The sequence below is a fragment of the Ambystoma mexicanum genome, chromosome 6q (genome assembly GCF_040938575.1).
Source record: "Ambystoma mexicanum isolate Mex_15411 chromosome 6q, UKY_AmexF1_1, whole genome shotgun sequence".
Lineage (NCBI taxonomy): Eukaryota > Metazoa > Chordata > Amphibia > Caudata > Ambystomatidae > Ambystoma > Ambystoma mexicanum.
Window position 1 is genome coordinate 855545388 of NC_090937.1, and position 18694 is coordinate 855564081.

Sequence of the window (18694 nt, forward strand, 5' to 3'; positions counted from 1 at the left end):
GTCCAGCAGTAGAAAAGGAATGTTCACATTGTGGATGCAAGGTTCATTTTTTCAAGGATCTGCTTTGTGAGGCATAAGAACAGAATACATTATATAGATAGAGACCGTGGTGCACTGTAATGTTTAATGGCCAAAAGAAGAGAGTAATGGCAGATTCTTGTTCTAATTAGACCATTTTGGGTTTAGAGGACTTTAGAGATGTGTTTGGGGAAAGCAAAGTGTACAAGCCTGATATTCAACTGGGGATATGGAGTTGGAAAATGTATATTTTAGGGTATGTGTTTGCCGATATAGAATACAGAGGCATTAAAACACAAAATACAGTGTACAGGGCAAGCATGGGAGCACCCATGCTGGGGTGGATTCAGCAGGGTGAATTGCATTTGAAATTACAGCCTGGAGAGAAAGAACGGGTGATTGTGTAGCACAAGGAGTAATTCTTGGGTATCCCAAAGTGTTCAAGAAAGAACTGTGTGTGTGGTGAATTTGAGAATCAAATTATTCTGTAAGATGGAGCTGCACTGTTGAGAAGCAAGGTGCGGAAAGTATCAATTAGAATTCGGACAGAATTGGACCTATTATTAAAATAAATGGTGACAAACTACCACGTTAGCGCCTAGATGCCTATGGGCTGGGTGCGCTTTATAAATAAATGAATAAATAAATAAATAAATTAGGTGATCCTATAGAGACTATGGAATGGGTTGCACTGGCAGGTTTGATTAAAAAAAATGTATGGCAAGTTAAGAATCTGTATAGATTTGAGGAATGTAAATGCATTTGTGGTGGCTGTCATCCATTGCCAAATTATGAGGTGAAGCAAAAAGATTCAGCACTTTTGATATTGTAAGTGTGTATCATCAAGTAAAACCTCCTCAGAGTTCAACACAACAGTCAGCCTTTATAACACCTTATCGGTTGTTTCAGTTTAAGCGGATGCCATTTGGGTTGGCAAGTGCCTACTCTGTGTTTGAAAGAATTATGCATAATATGTTCAGCGGTCTAAAGGGGGTGGTAGCATTTCAAGATGATATATTTATGGGAAAAGTGAGGAGGAGCATGACAAAAATCTGAAAGAAGTATTGGCAATATTGGTAGACAGCGGAATTACTCTAAAAGCTGACAAATCCAAGTTTGGAGTGAAAGAGGTTTAGTATTTAGGACATAGCCTTTTAGGAGAAGGAACCAAACCAAAACAAAATCACATAGATGCTATTCAAGGAGCGACATCGCCTGTGAATATAGAAAAGGTAAGATCGTTTGCTGGGTTGACTCAATTTTATTTGAGATTTGTGGAGTTAATTGCACACAAAACAGAGAAAAAGTTATTAAGGACAGGTATTGCATTTGAATGGACAGAAGTAGAAGAACATGTTTTAAGGAAATAAAGGAGGAGATAAATTTGCATTAACAGTTAAGAGGTTTGATAGTGGGAAAGGATGTGTGTTTTAGTGGATACAATCAGCTATGGAGTGGGCCAACATCATCGCAAAAGGATAAGGTTCCGTTGCGAATACTGGCACATGCATCCAAAACTCTAACTGGAAGTGAACAGAAGTATTCAGTGATAGAAAAAGAGGCTGGTGTCTGTACTTGGGCAGTGGAGCATTTCAGAATGTTCTTGTGGGAAATGGAATTTACTATAAAAAGTTCAATAAGCCGTTGATACATGTTTTGGCACTAGGTGGAGGTATGAATCTTTCAGCAAGATTACAAAGGTTGCTAGATTACTAAACTAGAAGGGTACACATTTAAGGTAGAATACATACCAGATAGAGGTAACGTAGAGGCAGATTGCCTGTCAAGGCTACCAATGAGTGGAAAAACTAATGTCAGTCTGAATGTCAGGTGGCTTGGATAGAAAGGGAGGAGCAGATAAGTACAGAAAATGGATGGCTGGTAGAAAAAACGATTTGAAAGGATAAATGGCATGAGGAAGGAAGGAAGGTAGGATGAGGTGCTAACTTGTGTAAACGAGTAGTGTGTCAATGGATGGCCACGAAGAAGAGGTTTGCAAGGAGAATTGAGTTGCATATGGAAGATTTCTGATGGACTTTGCGTTCAAGGTGAATGTGTAGTTAGAGGTGAAGTGATGATTCCTCTAAAGACATTAAGAGCAAGACTGATTATAGTTGCGCATGAGGGTAATTTGGGCATATCAGCTACAAAAAGGAAAATAAAATCAGATTTCTGGTGGCCGAGTATGGATTCGGAAATAGAAAATGTATTGAAGTTGTGTATTCCTTGTCAAAATAGTGACACAGTGCTAGGAACAGGGATGGGTCCTATGAATCTGGTTGACTTGCCAGTAGGTGCATAGGAGAAAATTGTCGTAGGCATTGCAGGACCATTTCAGGTGTTTCCTGAAGATTGTAGGTATTTGGTGAGTGTAATGGACTGCTAGTCTAAGTGGCCAGATATAAAACACATGAGAGAGGTGAACACCATGAGTGTAATGATGTTTTTTTTAAAAGTATTTGCTAATGGGGGAGCACCAAAGGAAATGGTGTCGGACAATGGAATACAGTTTAAATCAAGTGAAAATGTCAAACTAAACTCATCCAAGACTCAATTCGTCCTCATCGCTCCATCCGCAAAAACCAACTTGTCCAACAATGGCTCAATTTAGAAGGTTTTGATCCACAACTCTCAGACTCAGCAAAATCCTTAGGCGTCACCATTAACAGCAGCCTGTCCTTCGAGAAACAAATAAGCAAGAAGGCCCAAATAGTCTGGCTTAGAATCTCTACCCTTTGAAAACTCAAACCCTCAATCCTGCCACAAGACTTCTGGACAGTAGTGCAGGCCCTGGAAGTCTTGCACATTGATGGGGGAAATGCTCTCCTGACATGGTTCCGAGCTGTTCATGTGGCTCCCCTAAAGTCAGTCCATCACAATGCAGCACGTCTTATTATGGGAGCCTGGAAATTTGACCGAATCACCCCCATCTTACATGAACTACATTGGCTTCCACTCCAAGCCAGGATACTATTCAAGACTGCACGTATCATCTACAAAGCAGTCACGAGTAGCATACCAGCATGCCTGGTGGCTGAGCTCCACATATCTAGTGGCACATGATTCTCATACAGCAAATCGACCAACCAGCTTGAATGACAACTCATCCGCAAAGAGAGGACCAGCAAACAGTCCTTCTCCTGTCATGCAGCCACCCTCTTGAACTTGATCTCGGTGTCAACTCGGAATGTCCCCACAATTCTCCAATTTCAGAAATCTCTCAAAACATGGCTCTTTTAACAACACCTGACCAAGGACTAATTCCAATGGACGGACATACCAATGCACAGACCTCACAGAACTGCGCTACTGTTAAAAGATGCCAGTCCAAATGCTGGCTCCCCCACTCTGTACAGCACTCTGCTGCTCTCGAGCTAGGTCTGCACTTTAAACAATAAAATAAAATTAAAAATAAACTAAAACATGGTGAAATTCTCAGGAGACCATAACATCAAACATGTATGTACTTCTTTATATCATCTGCAATCTAATGGGATGATTGAAAGATCTAATAGTAGATTGAAAGAGCTTGTACTGATGTGTGTGCAAAATAAGTGGAACTTCAGGAGGGAGTTGGTGAAATATATCACTTCTTATCATGCCACGCCCCATAGTGTAACAGATGTGGCTCCTTTCCAGCAAATGAGTGGAAAGTTGCCATGCAGCATGTTGTGTCTGGGAAGGGTGGCAGACAGATGAAGGTAGGCAATACAAGTGGAATGAGGATATGCAGAGAGATTTGCACGTAAGAGTAAAAGATAAACAGAGTCAGCAGAAAACGTATGCTGATGACAGACGAGGAGCAAGATTGCTTGGCATACAAGAAGGTGATTGGGTAAGAGTAAAGTTACCTGGAAAAATAGTGAAGGGATTGTCAATATTTCCTTGTCCCAAAAGGGTAAAGGAGTTGAAGGAAAGTTGTGTGTATTTGGAAAATGGGGATAGGTGGAACACAAATAGAATTACCATATGTCAAGGTAGAGGGAGTGTGTTTGAGACTAGAATGAGTAGTCCATGGCAGGATCTAGTGGAAGAGCAAGGGGTGAATGAACAGAATTGGGTTTCAGTTAGTGATGAGAAACAAGTAGAAGGCCACCAGAAATCCTCTCAGCTCCAAATGTACTATTTATCCAAATGTCTGCACCAATACCTTGTTGACCCATGTGGACTGTAATCCCCTCAGGACGATACCTAAAGAATGAAGAACAACCCACCCAAAGACGAATTACGCCAAAGCTGTTTTGCACTGCATCCTCAAAGACCTTTTCTGATAGCTATGCCCAGTGTATGCGAACAGCAGACTACTTCATTGACCAAGAGTGGCACAGTTGTGGTGATCTCTTCCCTTGACTTGGCAGGCACAGCTGAGTGGCCAGCTCAAGGCTCCCCTTGAGCTTTGCTACCTGCCTCTGCACAGACTTGTAATAAAGAGGTGAAAAATAATGACACCAAGAGCACTGGTAGCCGGCAGTGCCTCTGTTCTTTGGTGACTAGAAAACTGTTTTTGCAACCAAGTGGGACATCTTGAATCTTATGCCCCCCCAGAAGGCTAATTCTCCTTTGTCACTGCACTTGCCCTGATAACAAACATGTGAGGGCATGTGTATGTGCTAAAAGCACTCCTAAGCAATGTATGAACATTTCAGCATTTTATCACACTTTCCCTTCAACAGTAGATGTATATAGCCTATGTTGTTCATAATGTTGTCTGTATGGCCCCTCCTTTATTCAATGTGACATTGTGCTACATTTTCTTGATTTGGATTTATTTGAAGAAAATGGAATTCAATTTCGATTAGAAAGGACTTACAGTAAAAGACTTACAGTAAAACATGTATGGATTGCAGAGGCATTCCCCAGAAGGGTGTCTGTACAATAGCAAAAGATTAGAACAAGTAAAAGTGGTTGGTCAGTTTATGAGGATGTAAACAAAGTGGGACATGGACTAGGGACAATATAATTAACCTACAGGGGGCAAATGCTGCAAACTAAGGAGGAGTATAGTACAAATATAGACATTTACATTATTCTTCAGCACTGGAGGGAGTGGTAGGGTAGAGAGGATGGGTAGAGGGAGGGCACCACTCTTTGGCAAATAAGCGAAGTGTAAGCCGAGCTCTGACGAAATCCAAAGTCGGGTTGGCTTTGATTGTGATGGGTGGTGGGTTCCAATGAGGTGGGGAGTGTAGGGAGAATGAGTAGAAGAGAGAGGAAGCACAGGGGCACTTAGAACATTGAGGTTGTGTGCAGAACAGAAGCAGAAGGAACAAGATGGTGAATAGACAGAGATACAATCAGGCAGGTACTGGGTAGCAAGGCCATTGATAGCTTTGCAGACTAGGGGAAGGAACTTGAAAAGGGAATAGAGAGCTAACCAGCATGGTGTCAGTAGGTAGAAGTGGGGGAGCATATGGGTGGGTTGTAGAGAGTGTGGGTAGCAAAGTTGAGGACTTTGTCCAGGAGAAGGAAGCATTAGAGTGGAAAGCCAATGTTTAGGCTCAAGCAGAAGTCAAATTTGCTGAGCACGATGGTGTACGTTTGAGTTATTGTGGTAAGATAGTTACAATTTCTGAATGGTGAGAAGGTTAATACAAGCAGCCGATATGGTGGTACTGAGAAAAATGTTGCGATCAGAGGTTGCTATCAAAGAATACCCCAACTTTGGTGAGGGAGCCAGAAGCTGAGGCAGGATGGGGATGGTACTGGGGGCGGTAGGGATGGCATTGGACGCCATGATAAAGATACCTTAAATTTGTTAGGAGGTTAGCATAAGGCAGCAGAGGGTAATCCAGTGAATGATTGCAGGTGGTAATCCATTTCGAGATGTATGGGTTGAAGTTGGGAAATGGAAAAAGGATTTCACTGCCGCCAGCAAAGAGGTGATAGTGAAAGCCAAAGGATGACGTAAGTCTTCCCAGGGCAGAGGTACAGATAGTGAAGAGCAGAGGTACAAGCAATGCTCCTTTGGGGTTGCTGACAAAGGGGTGACGTCAGAGGTTTGCGATTTCCAAGAGATTTTAAAAGAGTGACGATCAGATAGGAGGCATCGCAGACGAGAGCAGAATTGCAATACCAAAGGTCCTGGAGAATGAGAGATGGGTGGTCTCTAGTGTTGAAAAAAGCAGAGGGGTCAAAAAGAAGAGAGCTTGCAGTAGTGGGCATCAGAGAGAAACATGGAGGTATGCATGAGGGCTGTCTCAGCAGAGTGTTTAGTACGAAATACAGATTGATGTGGATCTCTAAAGCCATTATCCTAAAGGCACTTTATGATCCGGTTGAAGGCTCTTGCCCAAGCACCATTGAATAATTAGAAATGAGGCAAACTGGCCAATAGTTCAAAGGGATGTCTGGGTCAGCAGAGGATTTCTTCAAAAGAGGTCGCAGTCGAAGTGATCAGTGATGTAGGAGGACGTGGTGCTGTGAGATAAGAGTAGATCTAGTAGATCTGTGATGAATGGAGAGTCTCTGGATGGAAGGATCCCTATATTTGTTAGCAGAAGTCAAGCAAATGACAAAGAACTGTGAAGTACTGTCATGAGCTGGGGCTCTAGACTTAGACCTTGGCCAGCCCTACCAATCTTAAACAGGGAGTTGCCCTTTGCTTTCTATTTTTAGCCCATAGCTGCAGACGCCCATGCTGTATGCCCAGGGAGACTCAATAACAAGGCCATCCCCCCTGAAGCCAATCTGAGTGCTCACCAAGGCTCCCAGACTTGCAGCTAGAATGCAGACAATATCTTGGATCCTGTAGGTGCAGGGAGTTTTGTTCTTCAGGCACGACTAATATGGTGCACAGGAACCTCTGTGAATGCGGAATGTGGCAGACAAATATAATGAAAATACAGTCAGATGATGTTGCCACAAGAGCCTCTGGGTTCCAGTCTGAGTGCTCAAAATGGGATTCAGACTTCCAGCCAGGATGCAGGCAAGGTCCACTGTGTTGTAGGCATAGTAAGCTTTGTTTTTCAGGCAGGACTCTCAGATGGTGCACAGGATTCTCTGGGAATGCAGGATGCGCACTAAAAATTACTTTAAAACGAAAACACAGTCACATGATGTGGTCACATGACCCACTGGGAGTCAATCCGATAGCTCAAGATTACTTCCAGGTACCCAGCCAAGGTGCAGACAGGTTCTTGGGTGTTGTAGGTCGGGGGAGCTTTGTTTTTCAGGCAGGGACCTCAGATGGTGCACAGGATCCCCAGGGAATGCAGGATGTGTCGAATAAATGACTTCAATATGAATTCCATATTTGTCTTGCCCTTGCTTCTCTTCTATGAATTGTCTATGAATTGATATTTTCTCCTGGGAAAACTTCAGGAACCCGTTTGCCTAGGACTAACATGTGCACTCAAACCCTGAACATAGGGTTAGGAGAAAGGATCCCAATAGTGATGCCTGTTCTTTCATTGTAGTATCCTTTAGCCTTAATGTCAGCACATGCATTTTTTTGCAGGAAAGAATGTGTCCCCTGCTCCAAATCACTTGTTTTGTTAACAAATCTTTAAACAATTCCCACTAATTTTTAAACTGATAGGGCCACTTTATGAGTTTGGCGATACAGTAAAAAAATGCTGTAATTTGATTACCTCTACTATTTTTTGTGCTACCAGAATTGCTGCTGTGTTTACTGCACCACCAAATTCCAAGTTTGACCTTGAAGTGAAGGATTTACCTCCAGCCCACACATTGGTGGAATTACCACAGCGGAATTACCTCCAGTCATCATGGTAATTCCACCAAAACCAACATCCTCAGCAAATCCCAACCTTGTACATATAACTTTTATTATGGGAGAGCCATCTTCCATTTGCACATCTTTGCTTCATTTGATCACGTGTATCATCTATTGCTCACAAACTCGCTCCTTCAAGTTTTGTACTATAATCGCTCTAAACTCGGGTGCTCCTGGGCACGGGCCTCCCTGGGAAATACCATCTGTGCGAAAGTCTCTATACTTACAATGGGACGTCCTGAAATTTTGAACACTGCCCCTCCGAAAGACTACTCCCCTTCTTGCCACTTCTAATCACAATTCTCTGTGTGTGGGTCTTGCCACTTTCTGATTCTACCCATTTAGCACATTTTAGAAATGGCTCTTTATGGCATTCTGCTTCCACACCATGATGTGAAAGAATTTATGGAGAGAAACAAGGATGGTGAATAGAGCCTTAGCAAAACAAATATGCCCTCCCAAACCTCCTGAAATTCATCATATCCAAGATGAAGGGGCATTCCAATACATCAGAATTCTGTAGATGTTATTCCAACACTGAAAATCGTCAGCCCCCTCCTTGGAAGAAAGGAGATGCATGAAGATATCTATGGGCGCTGTTAACTTGGATCTTTTCCAAATGTTTCCCCTTCCATACATAAGGCGTCCCTCCTGATTCTGCCATAGGCACTCTTCTTCCACCTCCTTGAACTAACCCTTCCCCCGTATCCCACTTGTAATGTTTCACCACATTCTAAATTAGATGTGATGATCACTTTTGGAAATAAGGGACATTTTACTCATTTTCAAAGAAATGACACAGTACTGTTTCAGAATCTCCATGTTTTTACCAGCCATACCAATTAAATATGTAGAGGACCTGCAGAGGGGGTGAGAATATAAACATGTGTACCCCTTTTGTGCATGCATATGCATAAGGAGTGGCAGGGTCACCCCTGAACCACACGTTCATTTTTCCTCCATAGGTAAGCAGCTTAAGAGCTCTCTCCCTCTTTCGCTCTCTCTCTATATAAAATAATGTATTGCCTTTCAGCATGCATTGGTTTGAGTTTTGAGTCCACAGGCACACCCAAAGTCTGTTGGTGATTGGTTAATCCTGTCCATGGCCAGGTCACTATGAGTTATCAGACTTAAGTGTAGGTTTTTGGAACGACAAGCCAATATTCTCGTCTTTCTTTCTGGAAAATAACTTGTCTTGACAGCACTTTCAGGGCAATGTCTGTGCTTGGTTAGGCTGTTTTTGCAGATCATCCGTGCACAATCAATTTTCTTATGCAAGCTCCACCCTTTTATTGGGTTCTGCTCAGCCACTATGGAATTCTTTCAGAGCACCTTGAGATAGATCTGAGCTGGTTGGTACATCAGTAGCAGTAGCTCTGCCCATGACTAGTTCTCTCCTTGGATACACCTGACCCATCACTGTGTCCCGACACTCAATGCTTGACCGGTCATTTCATAATGGGACGGAATATCTTGTTACTCTATGGCATGATGTGGGCATTCCTGGGTATGTCATATGTGTTTATATTCATTTCACAGTTTGTTCTTTAGACCTGTCTATTCGGGGCAGTTTAAAAAAGGTTGACTCAATATGCGCAATATTGATCTTTGCTTGGCAAGCACAGAGGTAAGTACAGTGAGAATTGAATTAAAGTAAAGCTTGCAATGATCCGGTTGCTATTGTCTTTTGTGTCACATTGAAACATCAACATTGAATTGGAGGGCATCTAAGAAATGCCAGGCTCATGTGTTACATCAATATCCTTGCCTACTTTAATGCACAGAACCCATTTTGTCTTCATCTTCATTTTTGTTTTCCTGTCTTTACTGATATCTTGCTATCTGGGCTGCTGCTCTACCAACAACACAGAGATAACCGTCTGTTTTTTTTCTTGGAAGGTATTTGAAGCAGTGATTGGTTGGGTCAACCATAACAAAGATGTTAGACAAGAGCATATGGCCCATCTGATGGAGCATGTACGGCTGCCTTTACTCTCAAGGGAATACCTAGTTCAGGTAAGAGAAAATAGGGTGCAATACATCTGCACGTATTAATAGGGTTGGCAGAGGGACTTTTCGCGGTGGCATTTCACTTATGGCAGATCTTATGTTAATGCCTAATCCAACTCAGCTAGAATCCTATACAGTGAGCGGGTGCTTGTGATCTGCAGGCATATACACCTCATATTCCCTTGTTTCTCCCCACTATATTAAACCCTTCTCTCCGTTTCACATGACCTACGTATGTATGTATGGGATTTGTAAAGCACATACCAAGTTGGGAAGCAATGATGTGCTGCTGTACATTGGACATGCTACCCTGTGGGTTCAAGTAAGGCGTGTGAGTAGCAGAGTAGCTGGGATGGGTAGACAAAACAGAGGGAGGAGCTCCAGAGAGGGATACATAGTATCAACTGGAGCGATGTTCTTTCTACAATACCTTCCTCTAGTGTAGTCTGAATAGGGCCAATCTTATCTGTGTTGTTAACTTCATCCGGAGACAGGGTGTGTAGCAGGAAAACGTCTGTTTCCTGTGTTTTTCTGTTCTTTCTTTCCACTCTAGTGATTTTGTGGCTTTAGGTGGTGCTCTCGACACTGGAGATGGTGAGCTCCTCAGCCAGGTAGAGTGATAATTTGATTGTGACATCTTTGGAGATAAATAATACAGGCTGTCTTGAACATGCTGAGGACTTGAATAGTTGCCAGTGAAACTGTTTGTAGGTGGGGGTGATATGGTTGAATTTTTTTAGCCCTGTGATGACGTGTGCTGCAGCGTACTGGATGATTTCAGAGGGACCCGGGTGGCATCTAGAATTCCTGCGAATGATGCCCTGCCACCGTATAGGTGGAAAATTACTGGGGCTTGAACAGCTGTTGTGAAATTGTGGGCAGGCATGAAAGGCTTGACTTTGCTGAAGAGTACAAGCTGGCACTGTGCATCTTTGGACTTATTTACAAAATGTGTTTTGAATGAGAGCTCACACTCTATGGTAAAACAAACAGAGTCAGCAGTGATTTTGATTGATGACCCAGAGCCACCGAGAATGGCAGAAGTTGTGCTACATAAGACCCAGTTACGTTACATTATGCAGGTTTGCACACTGTATTGCAAAGGTTCAAGAGTGTTGACAATGCACTATCAAGCCCTTAACACGATTGCCACAAAGGAGGTTTAATATTGTATACCTTATCCTTTTTATGTCAAGGACAAATCGGGGATAACCTGTAATATTCTCTTGTTTCTGCCAAATCTACTTTCATGGATCAGATGTTGACGGGTGTGACGAATCAACTTCTGGGGTATTAGTGGTCCAAGGGTTTCTAACCCTTAAATCACCTTTAATACACCAGAAGGGACACAAACAGATTGGAATAACAAGCAAATTATAAATCTCCTTCTCCAATTTTGATTACTTGGACGGAACAGCAGGCTTATCACCGAAAGGTTGTGGATCATTGGTTAGTTGCAACACAGCGAAAATACAATTATTACCCAATGATAAAAGGTACTGTCCAGTCAAGGTTCTATAAAAAATATCTACTTTATATCACAACAGACAGTTCTAGCAACACTATAAAATACAACCCACCCTGTAAAGGAATGCAGAGGACAGACAGAAAGTGATGCACTCTGGATACTGACAGGAAGGTAGTCAGTATACATAATAACCACAATAGTTTAGGGTTTCTTGGTAGCACACAGGAAGCAATGCGGCTGATTCACAGAAGCAGTTTATAATGGTGCAATTCCATAGGAAAACGTTTTGTGAATCAGCCCCAATATTTCTGAAAATGTCTCTAGGGGCCTTCTGGGAAGGACCAGGAGGACATAATCACAATGTACCTTGTGCTGTGGGTGTTCTTGGCGCTCGACAGGGCAGAGTCACTTGAGGGCACTTTGCAGGCTTCTGTGACAGAGTTTGAGACGGGAGTCAGCACCGGGTATCAGGCGGCAATACGGTTCGGCGAGCGAAGCTGGACCAATGGCTGCAGGCTGGCCTACACAGCGGCTCGTGGTCAGGAATCGTTGTCTCAGTGCTGATTGGCAGTTCTGAAGCACTGATCGAGACGTCTCAGACGTCTTTAAGTCAGTTGGCGCTCGAGGAACTCGACTGGCTCGAAAATGTCCTTTAAGGAGGATGTCAGTAGATGCTTGTTGGGGCACTTCTCCCAATGTCTTCAATGGGCTTGTGTCGTCCTTTAATGTAGCTGGCCCATGGCTGTGGAGTGTGTTGCAGGTAGCTGCCTTGTCCTTGGTTGTAGTTTCAGAGACCGTTTGGCACTTCCGATCCAGGAAGCTTGCGGCAGAGCCTAGCAGGGCACGCTGTGTGCGTCTGGGTACTGGAGTGGTTGGAGGGTCCTCTGAATTCTTCTCTCTCTCTGTTTCCTGGGAGATGTCTAGGGGTGGGATCTTGCTTCCCTCTTTGGATATTCTGGCCTTCCTTCAATGGAGGAAGATGTAAGGCTTACTGTACCTTCAGCCAGGGTCCAAGGACGAAATCTTCTTTCTTACTTATTGTGAAGTCTTCCGATGATCTTCACAAAGATGGTCTCCAGCTCTCTTTTAAAGCCAAGTGGGCCACAGTGATTGGTGTAGTGATTGGTGTAGGCTAAACCTACCTTAATAAACCAATCCTAGGGTCCCTACCAACAATCTCGTGTATGTGTGAGGCCATAACCAGAGTGCTTTGCAATAGGAAGGGTAAATGGGGTGAAAACAGTTGTGCCCCAGAACTAAAATGGCAGAAACCTTCTATCAGCAGAAAGATCTCTGGCCACACTCCCACCCAGCTTCCTGTCTGTTGTTGATCAAAGAGTCTCTCTGGTTAATGGTCCTCTCTGGTTAATGGTCCCTGTTAAAGTGGCAGGTCTCCCTTTAAGTTGCAGTGAGACCAAACTCTCTGGCTCCTGCAAACCACATTCCCGTACCTTATGAATGCGGGCCCCCTAGCGGGGTGGCTTACTGTAAACACCAGTCCTAGACATGACAGCTCATGTCATGGATACTGAGGCCGGGAGCTGGCTTCAGGTTGATGCAGTTACCTATGAAAGGTTGTTGGGTTTCCTGTCTCCGTTGTTAACCTATGCAGCCAGGACCTAATGGGCCTGTTTGAAGTACCCTCTATTGCTATGTTAATCACTGCCACCAGGTGCAGCGCCTACTAAAAGAGCAGGGCGGTTCCATGGAGCCTTTGTCAGTTAATCACACTGTCTATGGAAGGGGAAGTGTGGACCTCCTTCTTCCTGGAGATATCATTGTGTACTCCTGGCTGTCACATTCCAACTAAATGTGACAGTCTGGACTGCACCTGTAGGCTGCGTGACCACCAGAGTACGCAGTTCACTGATTTTGCTGTGGTGTGAGCATAGGAAATTGAGTGTCAATTAGCCCAACACATTTTCCTGAGGTATGTTTACCATCATCCCATTTAATTAAAAATGTCAATTTCCTGATTCCTGATGCAAGCAGCCATTTTGTAAATAATTCCAACAATTTGACTGTTTCTGCCATAGTCACCTTCCATGCTTACTTCGCTTTTCCTTCTAAGCTCCCACCCCATGCATCAGAAGTCTAAATTAAGCTAACTCTATACGCGTCTTGTGCTGAATTACCCTGCACTTGGGATGTTGACACTCCCAGGGACAGTCATGGGGTGATTCTGCTGACCTTTACTGGGCCCCTAGGGGGACACCAGGACACCTGGATCAATTGACAAATCTCAAGGTCCAAGACCTGCATTACCCAGAATTTTCCTCTTTGTCAAAGGGAAAACCTGGACTGTGTCTAAGAGAGTCATCTGTGGATTATGAGTGAGGAGAATTTTCTAGGGGGACAATAGTCCATCCTAAAGGACAGGACGAATGTTGAAGAGCATGTATCAAGAAATCTAGGAAGGACAGCTCATGGCTTCCCCACAGCCACAGACTAGGAAGAGGTTGGAATCAACATCCCACATTTTGAAATAGATGGAAAAAATCTGAGAGTATATGAATGAGAAGAAATGTGTTTCAGCCTCCCATCGACCCAAACGATTGTACAGCATTTACCTTGACTTGCTGGATATGGAGAGCAGCAAAAACAGCATTTTGCGGTGCAGGCTGCAGACTGAAAGCAGGAGAAAAACCAGACCCTTTGTTATCACCAGTAGCCAACAAACACTAATTATAGAATCCAAAATGGTGGCAGAAGGTTACATAACCTCGGGCCCTGTCCCACTCAGCCCACATAACACCACAGACAAGGCCAGCACAAATTACACAGGTGCAAACAATAGAGCAGAGCAGCAGTGAAGAGGAAGAGGGATCACGCTTTACAAGGCAATCAGCCCAGTCAGTCAGTGCCAAGCCTTCAGATAGCTAACAGGAGGACATCTTCAGACCCTGGGAGACCCCTTTCCTTGAGACCCCATGCCAGGTGAGTGGAGTAGACAGTGCTGTGTGGTAAGAAGGCAGAAGTATGGTATAGAGAAGAGGGAGAGTTTGGTTGGAGGAAAAGCTTGCAGTGTTATTGGATGGGAGTAAAAAGTGTTTGGAGCAGCAGGGAGTAGATTGATTGACAGGAATTGCTTGGAGAGGAAAGTGAGTGGTATCATTTGGAAGGACGAAAGGAATATTGTGCAGGAGAGAAAAATTACTTGGAAGGTAGCACTGTAGGAGTTTGTTACTTTGCAGGAGACTGAATTGAAGACTTGTTCTGGGGAGCAGGAGAAGAGTCAAGAGCTAGAAAGAGAGGTTTCGGGTGGCAAGGATAATGGAGAAGACTTGGAGGCAACGCACGATTAAAGTGGGAATGAGTGGTACCCGCAGAGGAGGGAGTATTGATGTCTGGAGGAAGAAAAGGGATATTATCAGGAGTGGGAAGAAGACCATGAACAGCTAGAAAGGGGCATAAAGCAAGACCATCTGAGGCAGGAGAAAGAACGCAAAACCTCCCTCTTAGGTAGCCGGAGTAGGGAAATTATGGAGGACCATATTGGTCTAGGGGAGAGTACAGAGGCGGGTAGAGAAACAAGACGGCATGACCATGCAGGGGGGCATTGAGGGCTGCCCAGAAGTAGTTGAGGCAGTAAAGGGGTCCACAAAGGATGACTGGAGAAGGAATGGGTGGAAGGTAAGAGTAGGGCCATGTTTCCCCACCAATTATAACCAGGGAACCAGACCCAGCCAGAACTGCCAACCTTGGGCACAGCCTGGCATGAAGTCTTTGCCGGTCCACCTGGGGAGTGCCCCAAAGAAATACCCCAGGGGCAGTGAGCAGAAGGGCCCAGAAACCATTTAGCTGCCTGAGAGATGCAGTCCACAGCTGAGAAAAATCTACACCTGAGCCAAGGGTCAGAGGATGAGAATTTTCCCCGCAAACCAGTTCCCCACATGTGTAGGTTATTTATTAATTCAATATATTCCTAATTAATGTATATCTGGGGAATCTCCTTTTTTTCCACCATTTCCCCCGACCCACCCTTCATTTTACAATTCTATATTATTTATTGTTTTCCTATTTTTTATGTCCTACTCGCCTGCTCAGGGCTTTTATTTAGATATTTACATTTGGGTTTCAATTTTAACATTTTTCACTTTTCTATCCCTGCAAAGTTTATGTGTAACTTAATGTGTTTATTTTCTGGGAAATAGTCTTTGGTTTAAATGGGTTTTCGGTGTAATGCACTCGCACTGCAATGGATGAGGTGAAATAGGAGGGCGCATTTTCTTAAGGTGTAGTGAGAGGATTCGATAGTTGGAAGGAACATGCCATGCTGGTTATATGCTTACCACACAATTGTCCTGAGAACATCCCCAGCACTTTCTTAGAACCCAAGCATTTCCACATCTCCACTGTAAGGTATTTCGTGACTCATGAATATGGACTCCTCCAGTGGATGTTGATGTTGCTAGGTCTGGAAAAGATCCGGGGATACGCTAATGCCGGGAGTGTGGGGACCCAGGGCTAGCTAGCCTTCTGGTGGTAGCCCCTCAGCTTCTTTCCGGGGCTACAGCCAAAAGACCCGATGCTATAGCCCTTCTAGCCCCCTCGTAGCAATGCCTCAGTGGAAAAGGCAGCTCCAGCCAAAGGAATATTGTGTAGTAGCCCGATTTAGTAATGCCTTATTAAAGCACTTTGTAAGATTTGTTTTGTTGCATTCTCATTGTGCAGCGAGTTGAAGAAGAGACGCTCGTTAAAAACAGCAGTGCCTGCAAAGATTACCTCATCGAGGCTATGAAATACCATTTACTGCCAAGTGACCAGCGCACATTAATGAAGACTGCACGCACGAGGCAGAGGACTCCTGTCAGCCACCCCAGAGTAAGTCTAACGTCACTACGTCTTTCGGGAAGTCTCTGGGTGCAATGTATGAAGCACCGCCCCGTGCTGATCAGACTTTAAAGGGGAATGTGAATGCCGGCAATTGCAGAGAGTTGATTTGACTGCAAATGTTTTTGTTGATTGTTGTTATGTTCTTTTAATGTGCTGACTCGCCACAAAGTAGTTTCAAAGCACCTGTCCTGGTCCGTAAGTGGAATATTGTGTTCCCTCAGGGAAGTACCAGACCATAGTCTGTTGGATGAGGAGTGTGAAAAGGATGCAGGTGAAAGGTGGGAAACGATGGATAGAGAGATAGACAAATGAAGGGGACAGACAGAGAATTAGAGTGGGTTGTGTTAGCATGGATGTCTGTTGGTCCAAAGACCTATGCTAAGTTCTAGTAAAGGAAAAGTAGGAAAATAGTTATTGTTATATGCTAAGGGTTGTGTTCTTGAGGCAACATTCAATTGTGCAAGGTAATAAAAGCTGTGGTGTTGGACGCGCGAGGGGCTTAAGAATGATTGCGATAACAGTTTAAAAAAATTGCGTATTGCCGTGTATTTGTAATTGTGCATTGAAACCTACAATGAGGCAATGCCTTTCCAGGGCACGATATGATAACTGCTCAAAGTATAGACTGAAAAAAAGAGATTTAGGAATCTTGATCTGCCAACTGAGGGAACACGGTTGCTGTGACCTCCTGAATATCCTTAGAAAAAAACATCTGATGGTTTATTTAGTGAAATGAGAAAGTCCCCCTCCTCATCTTGAGCGAGGCAAAGCTCAAAGAAGGAACAAGAAAAACAGCTGAAGACCTCACTGGTGGGATACAACCTTGTTAAGAGCCTCAGGGAGGAGAGTGGGAGACCACTACCAATTCCAAAGCCAAGGGCAGAGGGGCAATCTGGTGAGGACCATCAGATGGAAATAATGGAGTGGTACTTTCAATTGGCAAGAACTGTCATGAAAATTAAAAGTGGCCAAAGTTTGGTAAAAATGTAGACTGAATGCTTAGAACAAAGAGTGTCCAGTACAGACAACAAGGTATCTTTGCTGGAGGAAAAAGTCTAAATCGTGTCCTTGCAGTTGGAGGCAGAAATTCTTTCCAAGGTTCTTAGACCTGCCACCTGGAAAAGCCCTGAAAATTAAACGGGCTCACCAGACACTGATCTCAGAACCTTCCCCAGAAACCTTAATAGTCATATTATTTTCAGTTCCCAGTTAAAGAGATGATATACAGACAGAAAGATAGATGTTAATGTTAATGTTAAAGGATGTATGTACCGCGTACACTATGACCACCAAAGTGATCTCCTGGCGCTCTGGTGGATCTGTAACAAAAGGGGGGGTGAGTTCAAAACATTATGATGGGAAACAACCCACCCAAAATGGTTTTGGGAAGGCATTGATGGATCAGAGAAAGCGCTTTAATATGGTCAAAGAGAAAGACAGGGCAATGAGAATGCAGTAATATTTGTGGTATCCTGCCACTCTACAGCTGATAATTAATGGCAAGGTGCAAACCTTCTTGGACCTTGACAAAGCCATGCATTTTGTAGACAACATCAGGATATAGTGACATTCAATAGTATTTATTTATTTATTTAATGTATTCTGCTATGGTTAACAATAAACCTTTCACAAAAAAAGAGAAACATCAATAGACACTAAAAACAACACCATATCACATTTCTAGTACACCATGAAACAAATATATCAAAGAGGAAATAACATTGCATTGAGCAATTCATCTACAAATCCAACATTTTATTGAGAGAACTTATAAAAGGTATACGAGACCTGTTCTCCCCACACCAGTCACTGCCACAATGTCTCAGATGCATGATTATTTAAAACACATACATTTTGAAAAGTGTAATGCTCTCAAATCTTTAAAGAAAGAGCATGATGTAGCTAGATGTTTCAAGGTTCCAAGGTTTCCACAATCAAAGTATCTTTACTAAGCCTGCACAATCGCTCTTTCCCTGGAAGGCCCCTTCTGGGATCTAAGATTTCAAGGGTTCGAACTAAATGTAATCTAGTTCTAAAGCAAGTATTCCTTTCCCTAACCACTTGAAAGCATTAAAGAAATGTGGGCAGAGTGCTCCTCAACCTAGGAAATAGAGCGTACTCTTTATGGAGTGCAGACAAGCTTGTCATCTCCGATGTATTGACTCAATCCACTTCCTACAATTATTTTAATGGTTAGGCCTTTTCAGGCCTGTCCAATCTCTGACAACAGTTTATCATTCATCTTTGTGAACCTATTTAACAACACCAGCTACCCCTCATTTAAGCAACAATTAAGATCCTCAAAGAGTGAATTTGCAGGAGGGTCCAAGAGTTTAGCATACAAACTACATTTTCTTTCCAGCCAGTTAAGGTTCCAGGTGCCATGAGTCCTAATTCATGTTGAAACATGGAATTAGGGAAGCTAAGGAGCAAACAAAGTGTTTGCTTCCAAATGTACTCTTCCAAAGTATTTAGAAAGAATGCTAAATCAAACAGATTCATATCCGAACCATGAAGACGTATTGGGACAATTTTCATAGATGATATGTTGGAATGAGTGAAAATCTACACTGCATACTATATACTCTTTTTAGTTGAGTTAGCAGCATTTTATTTTAAATAGCGGC

The 18694-nt window shown here is 43.4% G+C and overlaps 1 protein-coding gene across 1 annotated transcript in view; it reads left to right on the plus strand.

Annotated features, from left to right (window-relative positions):
• Positions 1-18694, plus strand: part of KLHL2 (kelch like family member 2) — an 864825-nt gene that overhangs the window by 661627 nt on the left and 184504 nt on the right. Inside the window, exons 7-8 of the mRNA XM_069631381.1 lie at positions 9653-9769; positions 15906-16055. Of these exons, the coding sequence (XP_069487482.1) occupies positions 9653-9769; positions 15906-16055 (267 nt within the window). The remainder of the gene's footprint in view (positions 1-9652; positions 9770-15905; positions 16056-18694) is intronic.